Genomic DNA, 23107 nt, shown 5'->3' on the forward strand with positions numbered 1-23107 from the left:
AAGCTAATTTCCTTGAAGTCTAGAAGCAGTAATTACTGTTTTATCAGCTGTTATATTATTTTGGAACTTTGGGGAAAATAAAGGTCAAAACAACGCTAGAGCTGCTCAGGAGGATATAAACTGGAAAGGTGGGGAGGTGGAACCCAGGAAAATACTGAGGAAAGAGATCAATCTGAGACTGGTAGGGTTGGAAAAAGCAGCAAGTCAAACAGTCAAAGCAGGCAGGATCAATACAGAGAACAAAGTAGGACTGATAAATTAAACTGCATTTACTTCAATGCAAGAGGCCTAACAGGGAAAGCAGCTGAACTCAGGGCATAGTTAGGAACATGGAACGGGATACCATAGCAATTACAGAGATGTGGCTCAGGGATGGACAGAATGGGCAGCTTAATGTTCCAGAATACAAATGCTATAGGAAAGATAGAAAAGGGGGGCAAGAGAGATGGGGGGATGGTGTTTTTGATAAGAGATAACATCATAGCTGTACTGAGGGAGGATATTCCTGGGAATATGTGTAGGGAAGTTATTTGGGTGGAACCGAGAAATAAAAAAGGGATGATTACCTTATTGAGATTGTACTATAGGCCCACCAATCATCAGAGGGAAATTGAGAGACAAATTTGTAAAGAGATCTCAGTTATCTGTAAGAATAATAGGGTGGTTATGGTAGGGGATTTTAACTTTCCAAACATAGAGTAGGACTGCCAAAGGTTCAAATGGAGAGGAATTTGTTAAGTGTGTACAAAAAAAAAATTCAGATTCAATATGTGGATGTATGTACTAGAGAAGGTGCAAAACTTGACCCACTCTTAGGAAATAAGGCAGAGCAGGTGACTGAAGTGTCCGTGGGTGGCAGGAGCACTTGGGGCCAGCGACCATTATTCGATTAGTTAATCAATAGTGATGGAAAAGGAGAGACTGGATCTAAAAGTTGAAGATTTAAATTGGAGGAAGGCCAATTTTGACAGTATTAGGCAAGAACCTTCAAATCTTGATTGGGGGCACATGTTCGCAGGTGAAAGGTGAGAAATCTTCAAAAATGAGATAATGAGAATCCAGAGACAGCATATTCCTGTTATTGTGAAAGGAAAGGCTTTTAGTTGTAGGAAATGCTGGATAATGAGAGAAATTGAGATTCTGGTAAAGAAAAAGAAGGAAGCATATATCAGGCATAGACAGCAGTGATTGAGTGAATCCTTAGAAGTGTACAAAAGCAGTAGGAGTATATTTAAGAGGGAAATGAGGAGGGCATAGCTTTGAAAAATAGGATTCAGGAAAATCCAATGGGATTTTATAAATACATTAAGGACAAAAAGGTAACTAGGAAGTGAATAGGACCCCTCAAAGATCAGCAAAGCAGCTTATGTGTGGAATTGCAGGAGATGGGGGAAATAATAAACGAGTATTTTGCCTCAGTGTTTACTATGGAGATGGACATGGAAGGTATAAAATGTGGTGAAATACATGGTGACATCTTCAAAAATGTCCGTATTACAGAGGAGCAAGTGTTGGATGTCATAAAAGACATAAAGATGGATAAATCCCCAGGACCTGATCAGGTGTACCCGAGAACTCTCTCTGAAGCTAGGGACATGATTGCTATGCCCTTTGCTGAGATATTTGTATCGTCAATTGTCACAGGTGAGGTGCTGGAAGACTGGAGGTTGGCTAACGTGGTGCTACTGTGGAAAAGCCAGGGAACTATAGATCAATGAGCCTGACATCAGTTTTGGACAAATTCTTAGAGGGGTTCCTGAGGGACAGGATTTACACGTATTTGGAAAGGCAAAGACTGGTTAGGGATAGTCAACATGGCTTTGTGCTTGGGAAATAGTATCTCACTAACCTGATTGAGTTTTTTGAAGAAGTAACAAAGAAGATTAATGGGGGCAGAGCAGTGCACATGATCTATATGAACTTCAGTAAGGTGTTCAATAAGGTTCCTCATGGTAGACTGTTTAGTAAGGTCAGATCACATGGAATACAGGAAGAACTAACCATGTGAATACAGAACCTCCTGGAAGGTAGAAGACAGAGGGTGGTGGTAGAGAGTTGCTTTTCAGACTGGAGGTCTGTAACCAGTGGTATGCCACAAGAATCAGTGCTGGGTCCACTGCTTTTCATCATTTATATAAATGATTTGAATGTGAACATAGTGTAGTGGACAGCGAAGAAGGTTACCTCAGAGTACAACAGGAATTTGATCAGACGGTCCAATGTGCTGAAGAGTGGCAGATGCAGTTTAATTTAGATAAATGTGAGGTGCATCATTTTGGAAAGACAAATCAGGGTAGGACTTATACACTTAATGGCAAGGTCTTGAGGAATGTTGCTGACCAAAGAGACCTTGGAGCGCAGGTTCATAGCTCCTTGAAAGTGGAGTTGCAGATTGGTAGGAGAGTGAAGAAGGCATTTGGTATGCTTTCCTTTATCGATTGGAATGTTGAATATAGGAGTTGGCAGGTCATGTTGAGACTGGACAAGATGTCGGTTAGACCACTTTTTGAATATTGTGTGCAATTTTGGTCTCCCTGCTGTCGGAAGGATGTTATGAAACTTGAAAGAGTTCAGAAAAGATTTACAAGGATGTTGCCAGGGTTGGAGGGTTCGAGCTATAGAGAGAGGTTAAAAGGCTGGGGCTATTTTCCTTGGAGCTTTGGAAGCTGAGTCATGATCTTATAGAGGTTTATAAAATCATGAGCATACATAGCGTAAATAGACAAGGTCTTTTCCCTGGGGTGAGGTAGTCAAGAGCTGGGGAACATAGGTTTAAGGTGAGAGGGGAAAGATTTAAAAAGAACCTAAGGGGCAACTGTTTCACACAGAGGGTGGTGCATGTATGGAATGAGCTGCCAGAGGAAGTGGTGGAGGCTGGTACAATTGCAACATTTAAAAGACATCTGGATGGGTATATGAGTAGGAAGGGTTCAGAAGGATATGGGCCAAGTGCTAGCAGATGGTACTAGTTTAATTTATGATATCCAGTTGGCATAGACAAGTTGGACCGAAGGGTCTGTTTCTGTCCTGTCTATCTCTATGACTCTGTGATTTCCCTCTGGTGAATCCATGCTGACTTGGACCAAATCTGTCACCACTTTCCAAATGCTCAGTTATTATGTCCTTAATAATTGACTCAAGCATTTTCCTCACCACTGGCCACAGGCTTACTGGCCTATCATTCCCCATTTTCTCTCCCTCCCTCCTTTTTCAACAAGCAGGCTAACATTAGTTACCCACCAGTCCATTGGAACTCTTCCCAAGTCTATAGAATGCTGAAAAATTATCAACCAATGTTTCCACTATTTCTAGGGGCACTTCCTTAAGTATTCTGGGATGCAGAGTATCAGGTCCTTGGGGCCTTTGAGGTTTTAATCCCATCAATTTCCTCAATACCATTTCCTGACTAAATAAGTATTTCCTTTAATTCTTCCTTCCTGCTTGACCTTCTGTCCCCTAGCATTTCCAGTTTTCATTAGTCTTTTTCTCTTTCATATATCTGTAGAAGCTTTTACAGTCAGTTGTTATGTTTTCTGCAAGTTTACCCTCCTATTCTATTTTCCCCTTCTGCATGAACTTGAAATTTCTCTTAGTACTCAGGCTCGCTGCTTTTTCTGGCCAATTATATGCTTCCTCTTTGGCTTTAATGCAATCTCTTATTTCCCTTGTTAGCCATGGTTGAGCTCCATTCCCTGTTTTACTCTTATACCAGACAAGGCTGTACACTTGTTGAAGTCACTCCAATTGTTCTATAAGTGCTTGCCATTGCCTATCCACTGTCAATTCCTTGGCAAGCTTATCCTAGTCGATGTGTGTCTCATACCATCAAAGTTAGTTTTCTTTAAATCTTGAGATTCACATCTTTTGAAGCTGAAATGAGCTTGAGCTGACTCACACTAGTTAAGCTTCAGTAGTAATTATCATCTCTAAAGGCCCTATTCAGGTTTGAGATAATTGACTGCTAATACTGCCTCAGTCAAAAGTGTGGTGCTGAAAAAGCACAGCAGGTCAGGCAGCATCCTGCTCCTCGGATGCTACCTGACCTGCTGTGCTTTTCCAGCACCACTCTCTTGATTCTAATCTGCAGTACTCACTGTCCCTCAGTCAGCTGAGTCAACTATTTTTCACTAGACTACTAAATTTCAAATTTTTTAAATGGAGCAAGAAAATAAAGATTTGCCAGTTTTATTTACACACTGCCTCCAAATTCTCTGAATTATATATTCACCTGGGCTGTGTCTCACTATGGATATGATCTCTCCTTCTTGATTGTGTGAAATCTACTGATCCGTCTTACCCTCTTACTTCTCCGCTTTCCCTGTTTCTAACGCTCTTTGCCTTTAGCTGCACTTTCAGATCTAACTGACTCTTGCACTATTTCTCCTCAGGCTTGCGCTGTCCATTCCCACTAACTTTTATATTTGATACTCCATCACCGATTTTTGCCTCTGCAGACTTGTGCATTGTTTTCCTTCAGCATTGTTCTCACTGACATTTGCACTATTTCACCTTCGGCTTGTTTGTCAATGACATTGTTTCCCCTCAGCTATGTTCTTTCACTTGCACTGATTCAGTATCTTTCTCCTCAGACTCATCTTTTCACTGTCTGATTCTCACATTTTCCCCTCAGTGCAAGAGTCAGTGAAAACAAGAGAGCGTATCTGATTTTCCTCAGGGTCACCCACTCTCTTTTTGCTCTCACTATTCCCCTTCATACACATGCTTGTGTCTGTGACAGTATTGTCTGTGACTGTTGCATTGTTCCCATCAGGCATAATGTGTCCACTGTCACTGACTCTTTTATCTGTTGGTCTCTCACATTAATTCTCCTGAACTTTGATTTACTAATTCTCTTGTTAGATAATCTTGTAAATCTAGAGAGATAATCTCTGCTAATCTTCACTGGGTATCCTTTCGATTTTGTCATTAGCGACAAAATTTAGAATTTGCCTAGTTTATAAGTTCCCCCCAAAACATTTTACAAATCTCTTCGTTTGCTGTATTTTCCGATACAAATAAGTGAAATACTGTACATTGTAGTTAAAATTAGAAATCAAACTAGGATGTGCCATATATTGAGTCATGCTGCTCTACTATAACTAAAAAGTTGAATTTACCTGACAACGTGGAAAATTGCCTCTGTAAATCCTGTATACAAAAACAATGACAAATGCAACCTGACCATTTTCTACTCTAACAATCTTCTTTCAGTCACCAGCAATGTATTGCAAAGAACTATCAATAACACTATAAAGCAACATTTGAAAATAAGCTGCACATTGACACTCCGTTTCAGCTTTGACAGAACTACAGAGGAACCTCGATTATCCAAAGGACATGGGCAGGCAGTATTTCGTCCGGTTAATTGAATTCTGGATAATCGAACGCTAGATAACATAGTTTAGCTGAGCATTTGGACCTTGCAATCTTGCCAGATAATCTGATATTTGGATAATCGAATGCCGGATAATCAAGGTTCCTTTGTACTCAGTTTCATAGCTCTTTATATCCAATCATGGACAAAGGATCTGGAATGCAGTAGTGTTATGAAGTTGCCTTGACATCAGGATAGCATTCAACCAGGTATGATGCCAAGGAATCCTAATAAAATTTATAACATTGAGAGTCAGGAGTGATGTCGTATCTGGCACAAAGGAAGATAATGTGGTTCTTGCAAGTGACTAACCCAGTTCCAGGTCTTTGCTGTGAAAATTCCTCTAGGTGGCATACTTTGGCCTCGTTATTTTCAGTTGCTTTGTCAATGAGCCTCCGTATGTCATAAGGTGATTTGCTGATAGTTAAACAGGATTCTATTTGATATACAATCTGAGCTAATAAAAAGTTCCATGCCTGTATGTGACCAAACCTGACAACAATCAGGCTTATACTAATAAGTGAGGAGAAAGTGAGGTCTGCAGATGCTGGAGATCAGAGCTGGAAATGTGTTGCTGGAAAAGCGCAGCGGGTCAGGCAGCATCCAGGGAACAGGAGAATCGACGTTTCGGGCATAAGCCCATTTCCTGAATAAGGGCTTATGCCCGAAACATCGATTCTCCTGTTCCCTGGATGCTGCCTGACCTGCTGCGCTTTTCCAGCAACACATTTCCAGCTTATACTAATAAGTGGCAATCAAAACGTTTCACAAAATCCAACTCCAACAAGAGGGAATCTAATAGTCTCTGATTGATATTGAATGGCATTACCATTAACGATTTCCTCACTATCCTCATCCTGAGGGTCACCATTTGATCAGAAACTCGACTAGCCCAAGCTGGTGGCTGTCAGAAGTGTTGATATTCGACTACAAATGGCTTCTTTTTGCCACTCGAAAGATGAAAACTTAGTAATATGATGGAATATTCACCACTTGCTTAGATGGGTATAGCTATGACCACACTCAAGATGGTCCACACTATCAAACCCAGAGCTGTATGCTTGACTAGTGCCTCACTCAATAACCTAAGTATTCACTCCCTCCAGTACTATTGCATTATATCACTATTGAATCCACTATTTTGTTTAGAAGATTCACTGCAGCATGTCACCGTGTTGTCTTTGGCAGCACCTTCTAATTCTGAACCTCTGTCTCCCGAATGAACATGGGTTGAAGGTACATGGGAACATCCTTGTTTTCAAATTACATACTATGCTGGCTTAGATGTATCCACTATTTCTTTTACTTTTCCTTTTTTTCTGTCAACAGCAAATGTAATAACTGTGCAGTTTGTTTTGTTAATGTTTCTGATTAGTTTGGACACCAATTAATTTGATAGGACAATTAACAGGAGCAGTGACTGAAATTTATGGAATCTCAATGAACACTTGCATCCACAATTTGATGTTGCACCTTTGACAAATATTTCTTTTATTCTTTTGGCTAGTTTCTAATTCAGCTTAATTGGAAGTTTTTTGTATGTATATTTAGCCAAAACTATCTGAATTTATTTCTTAGGAATTGCATTTTTCATTCTTGTTACTGCTAGATACTACTTAGGATATTTATAATGCCTGCAGAAACTCATTGGTAGTTAGTGTTTTCAATTCTCAATCACAACATTACTCCCCCTCTCCCCATCCTAATTTCCTCCCTGAATACAGTAGCCTCAGATGTACATAATCTGGTCACAAGCTTTGCATGTCATACGTCACCCAAAATTGTCAAGAAACGATTATACTGTCTTCAGAAATCTCTATAATATTGTACTTAGAGTTACTGCAGAATAACGAATCAGAACTATGTTCTATTATATCTTCATTTACACTTTTGCTATTTTAGTTTCTCAAACTGTTTTGATTGTTCTGATCATCAAAGTTCTGTACCTTTCGGTAATATAACTGAACATCTTTAGTTGTGTTTATTTCTCAGGCTCTCATTGCATTTTCCATTTGCTTTAATGAAATCTTACATAATGCATTCCTTTTTGTCAGACATCCTTGGTGTAGGTTTCTTTTAATTGTACTTTTACATCTTAATTGGCCTTTTTGAAGTGGTTTGGTGAGTGGTTATTCTTTCCTAGGGACAACATCTATATCTTCTGGAAAATTTTAATAACTTGAATTCACAACCTTCCCTAACAGTTTACTTCACATTGAGGTCAGGAGCAAGAGATCAACTTTGCTTACTCTTCTGGTCTTATTCTTTTGTCTCTTGTGAATTTCTCTAGACATTCAACTTTACTCTTGAACTTTGTATGTTTCTGATTCTGGCCCCTTTTCTATCTTTCTCCCATCACTTTGGATTATTATTGATGGGCATGCTTTCAGCTACATTAGCCTACTGTTCTGAGATTCATTTTCTAAGTAGCTCCATCATCATCTCCTTTAGCACTCTCTTTACAATGTACTTCTTTTGCTTGATATTTTGACTATCCCTCTTTGAAATATTCAAACATTTTTTTGTTAAGGGCTTTACGAATGCAAGTCATTGTCATTCCTGTGAATCTGTAATTCACTCCTAAAGACTATCACATCCTCTGTCACTTCTTTAACTCTTACATATTTATTTTTCCTCATTCAAATACATTTCTGTCATGTAGAATTTCTGTACATTAACATGGTACAATCTTCACATGTTACAGACATTCTTAATGAGTTACTACAAAGGGAGAACCGAGTATTGCATTTTTGGACCATGAGAAAGAAGCGACTGGACCAATGCCAGCAGTACGTGGTCTTTGAGAGGAGTGCTAAACAGGTAAGAAAAGTACTCGCTTGACCACGCATGTGTGTATTATTTTCTTGAATAAATAATTAAGAGAGTTATTTTTTCACTTTGCTAAATGAGAGAAAATAAAGAGTGGGCACAAACTTGAAACATTAGGAATGGTTTCATCACTCGATCAAACACATAACGTATGTATTTCCAATAATTTTATTTAGAAGTGGTCCAAGTATCACAAGAGGTTAGAGTCCCATTGGAAAGCTGAAAGAGAAGGGAAGGGAAAGATGAATTTGGTGGTGACATCATCCCAACAGTAGCTGATTAGAGAGGCTGTTGGGATGGAAGGTGAGGAAAAGGAAATCCTATCATAATTCTGGTAGAGAAGGGAAAGGGTGACTGCAGAAATACAGGAAATGTGACAAACATGGTTGAGGACCACTATTGTGGGAGGTGGGAAGTATCTACTCACTTGAGATAAAAATATAATTTCTCAGAAACATTGATATGGCATATTGTCATTGGAACTGATGTGATAAAAATGGAGGAACTAAGAATTGATTGGAATCCTTATACTATAGAGTGTGAGGAAATGTTGAGGTAGCTTTGCGAGTTAGCGGCAAACGCATCTTCTGATCCTCTGTAAGCGTTCAAGAGGGATTATTTTCTGTGCAATACCCTGGTTCACTCCCTGCATAGCCTCAACATCCCTTCCATGTAAACACACGACACCTTTAATCTCTGTTGCTGTCACTGTCAAGGACTTCAGACCCTCTTTCCAGTTGAAGTAGCGATTTACATCCAATAAAAGCAGAAAATGTTAGAACTCAGCAGATCTGCCAGCACTTGTGCAGGGAAATAGAAGAAAGAACAGAACAGCATAGAACAGGCCTTCACCCCGCCATGTATGTGATGACCATGATGCCATTCTAAACTAATCCTGCACATAGTCTGTAACCCTGTATTCCCTGCCTGTTCATGTTTCATCTAAATGGCTCTTAACTTTTGCTAACGTATGTACTTCTACCACCTCCCCTGACAGTGTGTTCCAGGCATCTGCTACCCTTTGTATTAATGAAAAAAAATTTACCTCGTATATTTCCTTTAAATTTGCACCTTCTCACCTTAAATCTATGCCACCTAGTTTTTGACATACCTGACTATCCACCCTTCCATGCCTCTCATCACTTCATATTTTATATACTTCTGTCAGGTCGTGCCTCACCCTCTGATGCTCCATCAAAACAATCCAAGTTTGTCCAAGCTCTCTTTATAAAAATTCATACACTCTAATCCAGGTAACATTCTGGTGAATCTCTTTCACTCTGTCTGCAAAACCTTCATATCCTTCCTATAGTGTGGCAAGCAGAACTACACACAATACTCCAAATGTAGCCCAAATAAAGTCATACAGCTGCAAAATGACTTGCCAACTTTTATGAAGACACGTTTGCTGTAAACCTTCTTTACCACCTTATCCACTTTTGTTGTCACTTACAAGGAGCCAAAGACTTGAACCACAAGATCCCTCTAAATATTAATGCTCCAAAGGGTCCTGCCATTTCCCGTAAACTTTCTTCTTGCATTTGACCTCTAAAAGTGCATCATCCCATGCTTGTCCAGATTAAACTCTATTTGCTATTTCTGCGCCTAACTTTCAAACTTGTCTATAACCTTCTCTATCCGTTGATAACCTTCTTCATGATCCACAACTCCATCAATTTCTGGGTCATCCGCAAACTTACTAATCAGGCCACCTATAGTTTCTTGAAATCATTTATATATGTATATTACAAACAAAAGAGATCTCAGCACTGAACCTTGCAAAACACCACCTGTCAAAGACTATTAGTCAGAAAAACATCTGTCCACAATTACCCCTTTTTCTTCTAGGACGAAACCAATTTTGTATCTAACTTGCCATGGATCCTGTGTGACTGAATCATCTGGTACAGCCTACCATGAAGGACCTGGCAAATACTTTAGTAAAGTCCATGCAGATAATATCTACTGCCCTATTCTCATCAACTTTCTTTGCCATTTCCTCAAAAAACTCAATCAAGTTTGAGACAAGACCTCCACTGCATAAAGGCACACTGAGTATCTCTAATGAATCCATTGCTCTCCAAATGTGAGTAAATCCTGTCCCTAAGCATTTTCTGCAATAACTTCTTTGCCACTGAAAGTAAGGCTCACTGGCCTATAATTTCCTGATTTCTGATGCAGGAATTCTCCAGTCTTCAGGGACCTCACTTGTGACTAAAGAGGATAAAAAGATCTCTGTCAAGGCCCCAACAATCTCTTCCTTTCCTTCCTTCAGAATCCATCAGTATATGTGGACTTACCTATTTTAATGTTTTCAAGACTTCCAATGCCACTTCCTTTTTAACATTGACATGCCCCAGAATACCTACATACCCTTCCCTAATCTTACCATCATGCATGCACTTCTCCTTGGTGAATACCAATGCGAAATACTCTTTGAGGACTTCACTCACTATCTCCGGCTCCTCGTATAAATTTTCTCCTTTGCCCTTAGTGGACCTATGCTTTCCCTATTTAGCCTGTTGTTCCTAATATAGGTATAAAATGTTTTCTTGGTTTAAAATTAAGAATAAAATAACATTTCATGGACCCTTATAGCTGTCCTGATTTCTTGTTTAAGTTCTTTTCTGCTTCCTTCATACTCTTCAAGGGCCTTCATTGATTTCAGTTTCTAAACCTTACATAAGCTTCCTTTCTCTTTATGACTAAATTTTCAATATGTCTTGTCATGTAAGGTTCCTGAATTCTGCCATCCTTACCTTTTATCCTCACAGAAACATGCTGGTCCTGAACTCTGAATCACCTGGCCTTTTAAAGACTCCTAAATGTCAAATGTGGATTCACCCTCAAACAACTACCTCCAATTGAATTTTCCAGTTCCTGTCTAATACTGTTATCATTAGACTTCCCCCGTTTTAGCATTGTCACCCAAGGACCAGTCTTATCCTTATATATAACTAACTTAAAACTTACAGAATTCTGATATCGTTGTTCCCAAAATGCTCCTCCACTGAAATGTGATCACCTGGCCCGGCTCATGCCCCAATACAAGGTCTGATATGGCCCCTTCCCTAATTGAACTATCCACAGAGTTTACATTTTGAATCAGCTATAGCTCTTCTTCAGAATGTTTGCAGTATTTTGCTTTCAATGATATACATTTATTACTTTCAATTCAATATAATATATTTGATGCTGACAACATGGTCTCCTGTACATTGGGAAGACCAAACACAAATTGGATGATAAGGTGCAGAGCACCTCTGTTCGACTCACAAGTAAATCCTTGAGCCTCAGCTGGCCTTGGTCTAATTCTGTGCCTTGTTTTCAGACTGACATCTCTGCCCTCAGCTTGTTGTTTCATTGCAGTGAAGCTAAATGTAAACTCGAGCAACAGCACCTCAACTTTCAGCGAGGCACCTGGCAGATTCCAGACGCTACCCTGAATTTAACAATTTTTGATCATAAACTTTGTATTTCCATTTTGTTTCCTTTGTACTTTTCGGTTTTACTCTTATTTTTACTTCAAACACCAGCACACCTTTAAGTTGCATACTGAATCTATGCACACCTTTTGTTGCTTTGTTATTTTTCTTGTTGCTTCGACCCTCTAGGTCTAAGACCTTAACTTACTAATTTCCGGGTTACGTGAAACATTAAAAAAAAGGAACAGGTGTTGGCTATTAGGCCGTTCGACCCTAGTCTGCCTAGTATAATCATGGTTGATCATCCAGCTCAATTCCCTGTTCCCACTTCCTCCTCATATCCTTTGTTCTCTTTAGCCCTAAGAACTGTGTCTAACTCCTTTAAATGTTTTCCCTTCCACCACTTTCTGTGGCAGTGAATTCCACAGGCTCACCACTCTCTTTGTATGAAAAGATTTCTCTTCATCTCAGAGCTTAATGGCGTACTCCATATCCTTAGACTGTGAGTAGAAACAAGGAAATTCCTGGCTCCACAAACCCGACCATTAACAAGTTTTCTTGAATTGAGTGGTTTTTCAGACCATTTCTTGGAACAGTTAAGAGTTGAACAAATTGCTTTGGGTCTGCATTTGGTAGGGACAACAGATACCTTCTCTAAAGGACATTTGTAAACCAGATGAGCTTTTACAACAATCTGATAGTTTCATGATCGCTATTACTAAGAAAAGCTTTACATTCCAGATATATTAATTGAATTTGAGCCCATTGTTTCTCAGAGCTTAGTGTCAGCTGAGTTCAGTGACATTACCACTATGTTACCATCTCCCCCTAGTCTGTACTTCCCATTATTGGTGTGGAAGGTGCAGGTTGGTGTGGAGTTCTAGCTTGGTGATTTGAGAAGAGCGGAGGAGAATGCCAGTTGCCAATGCAGGCTGGGCAGGAAATCTGTCTGGGCTTACAGCATGATGCCCAAAACTTGAAATTAAAGAGTGAAATATGAAGTGTTTCTCCAACTCTCTCAGCTTACCCCCTCTCATTTCCTCTTGTCCCACCCATGCCACCTTCTGTCCTCTTCACATCCCCCATTGATGGTCATAAACCTATCACCACCTCCCCACCTTCATCTACATATCACATTCTCAGCCACCTTCCCCCCCCCCCAACCCCAACCCCTCCCCCCACCCATTCTTTTCCTCAGATACTGCCTGACCTGCTGTGCTTTTCCAACGCCACACTCTTGACTTTGATCTCCAGCATCTGTAGTCCTGACTTTCTCCATAGACATTAAATCTCCCTACACATACCTAAGGTCTCCATGCTTCCTTTAGCAACCCATAGATCCACCCTTTCCATTTTCACCTACTGTCAACGCACTTATTTTCTCCTGTCTAAGTGGAGTCTAAGCTATACTCATTAAAATTCTATGTTATTATGCACACTCCATCGGGGGAAAAAAAAAGTCATTCACAAAAACACAATTTGACACTTTGTGGGAAGTTTGGACTTCTTGACCATTCTTGACGTGTTTGATAGTTTTACGGTTTCAGTACGTTTATGCAATTTATAGACAAAGGAAACCAGATTCTGTAACCAACATGTCCCAGAATCATATCACAGTACCCCCACCCACACACGTCACACATGCACGCACACGCATGCACACTGTTTCCTGGCTATCCACGTAAACCCACAAAATGCAGACTTTCTCCTAGCAGGTATAATATTCACAGTCCAGGGTCTTCACACAGGAGTAGACTGAGTAGGATGCCGAAATCCCAGATCAGTGGAAGCAGTTGATGTTTTGACTGGCCAGCTTCTACTATAAAATGTGCTGTACAAGAACATTTCTGAGTCCATTCCTACTCCCAATGAAAATGGGAATACCACTTCCACCATTTTCGCCTAGCACAATCAGTAACAGTATCACCTATTTTAAACGCTAACCTTTTTTCTTGTCCCAACCAACCTGTACTCAAAACCTCTCTCTCTTCTCCGCCTGCATCTCTAATTTTTTTCCTAATTTTGATAAAATATTAACTCTGCTTCTTCCTTCACATGTTGCTCAGTATTTTTAGCATTTTATCTTCTTATTACAGATTTTTGACATATATGATATTTTATCTTTAGTGGTAATACTTAAAACTATCAAACTCGTGTTTCACAAAATCTCTCTCAATGGAGTGAATTTTACTTTTTAATAAGTTAAATACTATAATTTTTCATTATATATTTTAATGTTATCAATGAGAATGTGTGGATACAATAGAAGTATGCCTGAGAGGCCTGTGCTGCAGGTGTAAAGTTTGAAGGTTTTAATCCAGCCATTAAGAAGTGTTAGTGGGCATTGATCTTCATATTAATGCATGTAATTCTGCTTCTGTGAATGTCCCTGCTTATGATACAGTACCTTTCAATTGTTTTAGGCTCTGGAGTGGATTCATGATACTGGCGAGTTCTATCTTTCCACCCATACATCCACAGGCTCCAGCATCCCACATACTCAGGAGCTTTTAAAAGAACATGAAGAGTTCCAAATTACTGCAAAGGTGAGCAAGATGTGTTGGGTTTGAAAAAAATAGTCATGTAAAGTCAGTCCATACATGAAGCAGAGTCTGGATTTCTGCTTTCCCTGAATGGTGCTATAGTATTTTAAGCGATGTTACCATTTTTCTACTGAACTCAGGATAGGAGAAGAGGTAGAGCAGGATTATGACTCAAATGCAGGTTAATATTGTAGGTTGAGTTTTGATGTTTAATTTGTCTTGAAAAATGTATTGAAATTCTTGATTGTTAAGTTTCCATATAGGCATCATTGTAGATGGGGAAGAAATTTACATCTTTGAATGCCTGAGTTAATTTAATAGTTTGAAGATTTTGAGCATTTGGAAACTAAGATGGACAGCATGTTAGAGAACAGTTATGCCTATTGTTGTTGTGTTCAAAAATTACGTTCACTTTTGGCATTATTTTTAAATGTCTGAAATTAGTACTTTTAATTCAGCACATGATGACAATATTTTAATGTCTGATTAAAGATAACCTTAATCTTTACATTAGTGGTCAAAGCTATTTTTATCAATAAAATATCAATACCTGCATCTTGAGTTTGGTTTGTCCTTCTGTACAGCAAACCAAAGATCGTGTGAAACTATTGATACAGCTGGCTGATGGCTTTTGTGAAAAAGGACACTCGCACGCTGTGGAAATCAAAAACTGGGTCACAGCAGTAGATAAGCGATATCGGGATTTCTCCCTTCGCATGGAGAAATATCGTGTAGCATTAGAAAAAGCACTTGGAATTTCAGACTCCAAAGGGGTGAGATATCAAAGCAACTAGATATTCTGTTCTTCTATTTCCAGTTCTATTCTCACATGAATTGAGAACTTATACATTGTTTACTCCATTTTCCAATGCAGAGCAAAGACTTGCAATTGGACATCATCCCAGCAAGTGCTCCTGGTTCAGAGGTGAAACTCCGTGATGCTGCACATGAACTTAATGAAGAAAGACGTAAATCGGCTCGTCGGAAAGAGTATGTTTTGATTTCTTTCAATTGGTGACTGAGGTTTCTAGTTCTGATATAAGAAAATTAAGTTATAGTTACTTTTTTACATCCATATCTATCTATTGTCGGGGTATGGACATGTAAATATTGATCAAGCTGGAAATCACCATGAATTATTTTTTGTCAATGTAAAGAATATTCCATAAGGAGGAAATTATGGATGGACTGTTTTAGAAGTCTGAATGACCTGGGGGCTATGGCAAGATTTGTGGCAGAATTGCACAAGGTGTCTTGCAAGGCCTGTCTTGATGTTGCAAGGAACTTGCGTCTTTTATGCACTTATGATGTGGCAGATTTCTCATTTAGCATTAGATGGTTGTTAATTAATGTGAATTATTGCTTGATAAATGTTTGATTAATAACACAACTCACCTCATTAATATTCAGCTTCCTATCTTACCAATCATGCCAAACAAATTAATGTTGAGACTTCTCGACATGCAAGTTAGAGCAGATACCCAGCAAATTCAGCTCACTGTTTACAGTAGAGAGCTTTCATGTTGCTCAGCACCAAACATTGTCTCAGGGCATCAACCATGGGCAGAGTTGAACATACCCCTCCATTCACATACATTGGCATCCAAGATTTGTCCACACTGCAGGTTCCTCATGGCACGTCTCTAATCTACTTGCTGGATACTATGAACCGCAGGCATACATCACGTGGTGTACTAGCAACTAGCATTGAAAGGCTGCTGCAAGGCCAATTTTTGCTCATGGCCAGGCACCTAGCTATTGGATTGAACCAGGCTGCATCTCATGCCATTGGAGCTTGCAAAGCTAACATTGTCATCTCAGTAATGCAGAAGTTAGTGGCAATGACTTAAAAGAGTCATTGAGATCTACTGCACAGAAAAAGGCCCTTCAGCCCATGTGATCCATGCTGGTCAAAAACAACCACATAAGTATTCTAATCTGATTTTTCCAGCATAGCTTGTAGCCTTGCATGACTTGGCGTCACTAGTGCACATCTACATACTAATTAAATGTAACGAGGGTTTCTGCCTCTAGCACCTTTATAGGCAATGAGTTCCAGATTCCTACCTGGGAGAAAAAGCTTTTCCTCGCATCACCTCTAAACCTTACCTTAAATCTTTGCCGATAGTAATTAATCCCTCCATCAAGAACATAAAACAATACAGCATGGGAAAAGCCCTTCGGCTCATGATGTACCAAACATGACACCAAATTAAACTGATCCCTTCGGCTTGCCCATGGTCCATATCCCTTCATTCCTTGCTTATTCATGTGCTTATCTAAAAGCCCTGTAATGTCGCTATTGTATCTGCCTTTGAATTGGCCCATGCTAAATTGCCCGTAGTGTTCAGGGATGTTCAAGTCTTCAAATTTTCAAGTGTACTCTGGCTGTCCTCCTGTGGCCAGAAAAGACTTGAAAATTTGTGCAAGCACCCTGCTGTTTTCTCCTTTTCCCAACTCAACAACCTGGGATACATTTCATCTGGCCCTAGAAATTTATTTACTTTCAAGCCAGCTAGACCACTCAACGCCTCCTCTTTTTTTATGTTCCTCTCTGTCTAAGAGGAATGCTACCTAAAAATGTCCTATTATGGTGGGGTGAGGGGCAATGGCAGATTTGCCAACCCTTGTACAGGTGCACAGTGGACGTTTAAAGATGGCGTGGGAACAAGTGAAGCAGGTTTCTTGGTGGATAACTGCCTAAGTGGCAGGTTGTCCTGGGAACATCTTGAGTCTCCAATTGGCTGAAGGGTGACATTATGGGGGCAGGTTAGGTCGAATATGAGGGGGGTTTGGTGAGGTACTGTGAGAAACCACTGGACCTCACAGTAGAAAACTCACCAGAAAATATGACACAACTGGCATGTACAATTGTCACTAATAATGTTCAAATTATGTTGTGCTTTCTTCTTTTTGAACTCCTAAGATTATTAAATGCCTTAATACAGGTTTGTTTTCTCTAAGTCTGTGTAGATAGGTCAGAATTGGTAAAGAGTTGAAAAATATAAATAATTATTAATTCTGGCAAAGTAATCTATTGCTTTGTCCTCAGATTTATTATGGCTGAACTAATCCAAACTGAGAAAGCTTACGTACGAGATCTTCGAGAGTGTTTAGAAGTAAGTTGCTCTTCTCATAATTATTTATGGGGAATACTGATAGAAATTATATTGCAGAAATCCTGCAAACTTGGTTGTCTAAGTCGCATATTGAGTAAAGGGAATATTTAATGATTTTCATGAAGAGGCTGAATGTTAAAAAAAATCTTGAATAAGATTGTGAAGTTTAAGCATAGGCTTATTATCATGTTTAGAGCATCAGTTAAAATTACAGTGTTATGTTTGAAAACTTCTAATCAATATATTTTTAGCAATGATTACAGTCATGTTTAGAAATGGTTTTTCGTTTAGCTAATGTCTTAGTCTGTGTAACTGTGAAATCAGTAAGTTGTCATCTACTGGTAAATGTATTATGGGTGGTTAGTATTAGAAACTTGTGCATTTGGAAATCTAGATGTTACTTAGAAACAACTTAAATTATTGTTAAAAATGTGATTTATTGGAAGTAACATATTTTAAACATAATAATGTTCAGGGATGTTCAAGTCTTCAAATTTTCAAGTCTTTTCTGGCTGTCCTCCAGTCCTCTGACACCTCTCCTTTGGCCATAGAAGACTTGAAAATTTTTGCAAGCACCCTGCTGTTTTCTCCCTTGCCCAACTCAACTACCTGGGATACATTTCATCTGGCCCTGGAAATTTATTTACATTCAAGCCAGCTAGACCACTCAAAGCCTCCTCTCTGTTTATGTTTCTCTCTGTCTAAGAGGAATGCTACCTAATTATGGTGGCGGTGAGAACTTCCAAGAGAATGTATAGTGTTTATTGTTGCACATGGTAATGGTCTTGAAAGAGTTAATGTTGAAATTGCCCAGTCTGATGATGACACACAGTCTTTGGGTGAAGGCAGGAAGCTCGACTGGCTTTTACAAGCAGCAGATGTATTCTGTAATCTCCCAAGAGTCCTTAGTAATTATGCCTGATTAGTAATGTATATTGTAATAAAGTAAAAAAGACAACTGCCACTTCTGGTTCAACTCAGCAATGATCTGTCCTCTGCCACTGATCATTGACTAGGCATTGGGCACTACATAGACAAAGGAAAGTTGATGTTAGCAAACTAGCTCAAACAACCCTTATCCTTTGTCCAATAGTAGCAAAGGTGGAAGAGATCGCAAGGTGTCAGCTATGGCAAATGCCAAATTGTACAGATTCAAGTTCCACGCTGATAGCACTGTCATGCAGAGAAAAGTCCCGAAGAGCAAGAAGAACTAAGTCTCTGAAGTGAATGTGATAGTTAAGTGTATTGCCGCTCTCAGACCACACTGACAATAGTTGAAATGCAATTAATACAAAGAAATTGCAGCAGCCATGGAAACAGTAACAGGGCAAGCTCAGCACTCCAAGGTCAAACCTTCATGATGCTGATAAGAGGTTCTGGGAAAAGAGAGAAAAGCATTTAAAAATACAGAGGCTGTAGTGAAGAAGGCTGTGTGGGGCCCTAGGAGCAAAGAATAACTTTACAAAATGGTGCAAAGACCAGAAAGGCAAGGAAGTGTAAAAGTGATCTGTCATTTCTCAAAATAAGGATCACTTCCATTGAGAATAGGTTTCATGAGGCACAGCTGCAAGGCTGTCAAGGGCCAGATAAGTAATTATTACAAGAACTGTGCACAATACTCCAGCTGTGGCCCAACCACAGCTCTAGTATGACCTCTCTGCTCTTATAATCTATGCCATGACCAATAAAGGCAATTGTGCCATATGCCTTCTTAACTAACCTGTTAACCTTTCCTGCCACCTTCAAGGATCTGTGGACAAAACATCTCACAATCCTTCTGTTCCTCTGAGCTTCCGAGCATTGTACTATTCTTTGACTACTCCCTTGTCTTGTTCCTTCTTCTGAAGTGCATCACCTCACACTTATCAGGGTTAAATTCCATCTGCTACTGAGCTGTCCATCTGACCAATCCATTTATATGTTCCTGTAACCTAACACCTTCCTTCTTGCTGTCAACCAACTGGCTAATCCTTATGTCATCCACAAACATAATTATCATTCAATTCTCATTTCATCATTTATAAATACTACAAAACAATAAGGGACAATAAACAATAATAATAAAGTGCAACCAGTTTGGCTGTCCTCCAGTCCTGTAGCACCTCCTCTGTGACCAGAGCTGATGTGAAAAATTTGGGTCAGGGCCCAGTAATTTCCTCCCCCCAGTCCTGTGGGCTGTATCACTGACCTAAATGGGATAGAGTTCAAACAGAGCTTGCATCTCGAATCTGGGCAACAGTTCAAAAAGGCAGCCCATCTCAAAAGCAACTAGGAATGGGCATTAAATGCTGGCCCAGACCATTAGATTAGATTAGATTACATTACAGTGTGGAAACAGGCCCTTCGGCCCAACAAGTCCACACTGACCCGCCGAAGCGCAACCCACCCATACCCCTCCATTTACCCCTTACCTAACACTACGGGCAATTTAGCATGGCCAATTCACCTGACCTGCACATCTTTGGACTGTGGGAGGAAACCGGAGCACCCGGAGGAAACCCACGCAGACACGGGGAGAACGTGCAAACTCCACACAGTCAGTCGCCTGAGGCGGGAAATGATGGTGACATTCCTTGAATGAATCGAAAAAAGAAAAGTCAGAAGAAATTAAGAATTTAAACACAATGTGACTTGCTAATCAAAACATAATTTTGACAGGAATATTGATAAAGGAGACAGGAAAGAACATTATTTTCAAATCGGTGCAGAAAGGAGTGCGTTTTGTTTTAGACTATTGTCTTCAAAGCAGTCGAACATAGAACAAAGAGCAATAGAGCGCAGAACAGGCCCTTCGGGCCCTCAATGTTACGTCGACCTGTGAACTAATCTAAGCCCATCCCCCTCCCATCATCAACCACGTGCTTATCCAAGGAATGTTTAAATCTCACTAATGTTGCTGATAACTACATTTGCAGGCAGGACATTCCACACCCTTACCACTCTCGGAGTAAAGAACCTGCCTCTGACATTTGTCTTAAGTCAGTACTTATACAATTTAAAGCTTCATTGAAGAGTTCAATATAGCAGTATAAACATAAGAAGATTGGTAAACAAATAAAATACTTTAGAAGCTAGTAAACCTTGCTGCTACAGAATTTAAAAGCAGCATTGGTAACTGCCTTAAAAACAGTTTAAAAGTAGTAATGAAGTGATACAGATCTATTACAGCTTTACAACATTAATAATTACTTTTAGAAGAAGTAAGTCAATCTCAGCACTGCAGAACAGTAAAGCCTCACAGGCAAAATTAAGTCTTGACAAAAGAATGCTAAATTTGTAAGACTGATGGTCTTCTAGAAGATGCGTGGAAGTAGGACACAGTTGCAGAACTGCAAAGAAAGGTGCTACATAATGCAGAGACCTCAATATCATTGAAAAGATAACTGATGCTTTCATAGATGAATTTTGTGATTCAAATGACTTGAGTTTCACAGAAGTTGTTTATGTTAAGTTAAATTTCATTAAAGCGTGATGAAAGAGTCAATATCACTGTTCTATTAGATCAGGTACTATTGCTGAATTATCAGAACTTACAGCTTGAAGAGCTGAGACTATATGGCGTAGGCAGAATAATTGCCATGAACATAAGTTACAAGTCACACTGCAGTGCAAGGAGTGTAAGATCCAAAAATGTCTGGAACCTGCAATCAGTATGTCTGACTTTTGAGTCCACATGCATGTCTTCACTTCAGCTTCCTTAATATGGCAGAAAGGTCCCACCGGTTCCAAGAGAATAAGTAGTTCAGATACAAAGTTTTTCAAACTTAGCTCGTGAATAGGCAAAGCGCACGATGAGCAGGAGCAGACGTGTGACAGATGAGTAAGTGAAGTAATAGATTTGGGTGGTTGCGTTACCCGAAACATTACCTAGGTAGTGTCTCCTACCCATCCTCCTCTTCGAACCAAAAAAAAATTCAGTGCGGTGGATTGATAAGGTAACTAGTTTTTTTCAATTCTTTATTTTTCAGTAGTCTCTTTGGGAAATTAAAATAGTGGGAATGGAGGTTCGGGCTGTTGAATGTTCTTCCTGCAGAATGTGGGAGGTAAGGGTCGCCACTAGTTTCCCTGCTGACTTCATCTGCAGGAAGTGCACCCAACTCCAGCTCCTCAAAAACTGTGTTAGGGAACTGGAACTGGAGCTAGATGAACTTTGGATCATTCGGGAGTCAGAGGGGGTTATTGAGAGGAGTTACAGGGAGGTAGTCACACCTCAGGTGCAAGAAAAAGGCGGATGGGTTACAGTCAGGGGACAGTGCGGGGATCCCTGTGGCCATTCCCCTCAATAACAAGTATATCATTTTGGATACTGTTGGGGTTGGGGGACTTAGTAGGGGTAAGCCATGGGTGTACAGAACTCTGGCACAGAGTCTATCCCTGTTGGTCAGAAGGGAAGGAGATGGCGAGGAGCAGAGCATTAGTCATTGGGGACTCCATAATTAAGGGGACAGATGGGAGATTCAGTGGGAACGAGAGAGATTCACGGTTGATATGTTGCCTCCCAGGTGCCAGGGTCTGTGATGTCTCTGATTGTGTCTTCAGGATCCTTGAGGGGAAACTGTCCCAAGTTATGGACAACTTAGGCACTAACGACATAGGTTGGAAAAGGGATGGGGATTTAAGGCAGAAATTCAGGGAGAAACGGTGGAAGCTTTGAGCTAGAACAAACAGAGTTGCTGCCTCTGGTTTGTTGCCCGTGCGACATGCTAGTGAGGCGAGGCAAAGGGAGAGGGAGGAGTTGAACATGTGGCTATAGGGATGGTGCAGGAGGAAGGGTTTTGGATACCTGGATAATTGGGGCTCATTCTGGAGTAGGTGGGACCTCTAAAAACAGGATGGTCTACACCTGAACCAGAGGGGTACCAATATGCTTGGGGGAAGAATTTGCTAATGCTCTTTGGGTGGGTTTAAACTAATTCAGCAGGGAGATGGGAACCAAAATTGTAGTTCTAGTGTCCTTGAGAGTAGTGAGGTCAGAAATATGGTTTCAAGGTCACAAGAATGCACCAGCAAGCAGCAAGGTCGTTTGAAATGTGTCTAGTTCAAGGCCAGGCGCATCCTGAATAAGGTGGGTGAACTTACAGCATGGGTTGGTACTGGGATTTGGATGCTGTGGCCATCTCGGAGACATGGACAGAGAAGGGACAGGAATGGCTGTTGCTGGTTCTGGGATTTAGATGTTTCAGTAAGAACAGAGAAAATGGTAAAAGAGGGGGAAGGTGTGGCATTATTAGTCAAGGACAGTATTACGGTGGCAGAAAAGACTTTTAAGGACTCATCTGCTGAGATTAGAACAGGAGAGGAGAGGTCACCCTCTTAGGAGTTTTATATAAGCTTCTGAATAGTTCCAGAGATGTTGAGGAAAGGATTGCAAAGATGATTCTGGATAGGAGCGAGAGTGACAGAGTAGTTGATATGGGGTCTTTAACTTCCCAAATATTGACTGGAAATACTATAGTTCGAGTACTTGTTATATGTCCTGTGTATGGATTTCAGTAGCTGGAAATGTGTTGCTGGAAAAGCGCAGCAGGTCAGACAGCATCCAGGGAACAGGAGAATCGACGTTTCGGGCATAAGCCCTTCTTCAGGAATGGGGAAAGTTTGTCCAGCAGGCTAAGATAAAAGGTAGGGAGGAGGGACTTGGGGGAGGGGCGTCGGAAATGTTCCGACGCCCCTCTCCCAAGTCCCTCCTCCCTACCTTTTATCTTAGCCTGCAGGACAAACTTTCCCCATTCCTGAAGAAGGGCTTATGCCCGAAACGTCGATTCTCCTGTTCCCTGGATGCTGCCTGACCTGCTGCGCTTTTCCAGCAACACATTT

The 23107-nt window shown here is 40.3% G+C and overlaps 1 protein-coding gene across 1 annotated transcript in view; it reads left to right on the forward strand.

The window, feature by feature from the left end:
- The window catches only part of LOC122550233 (triple functional domain protein-like), a 561659-nt gene that overhangs the window by 333585 nt on the left and 204967 nt on the right, over positions 1 to 23107 (forward strand). Inside the window, exons 20-24 of the mRNA XM_043690993.1 lie at positions 8079 to 8194; positions 14052 to 14174; positions 14756 to 14944; positions 15046 to 15161; positions 17224 to 17290. Of these exons, the coding sequence (XP_043546928.1) occupies positions 8079 to 8194; positions 14052 to 14174; positions 14756 to 14944; positions 15046 to 15161; positions 17224 to 17290 (611 nt within the window). The remainder of the gene's footprint in view (positions 1 to 8078; positions 8195 to 14051; positions 14175 to 14755; positions 14945 to 15045; positions 15162 to 17223; positions 17291 to 23107) is intronic.

The sequence above is a fragment of the Chiloscyllium plagiosum genome, chromosome 5 (genome assembly GCF_004010195.1).
Source record: "Chiloscyllium plagiosum isolate BGI_BamShark_2017 chromosome 5, ASM401019v2, whole genome shotgun sequence".
NCBI classification, from domain to species: domain Eukaryota; kingdom Metazoa; phylum Chordata; class Chondrichthyes; order Orectolobiformes; family Hemiscylliidae; genus Chiloscyllium; species Chiloscyllium plagiosum.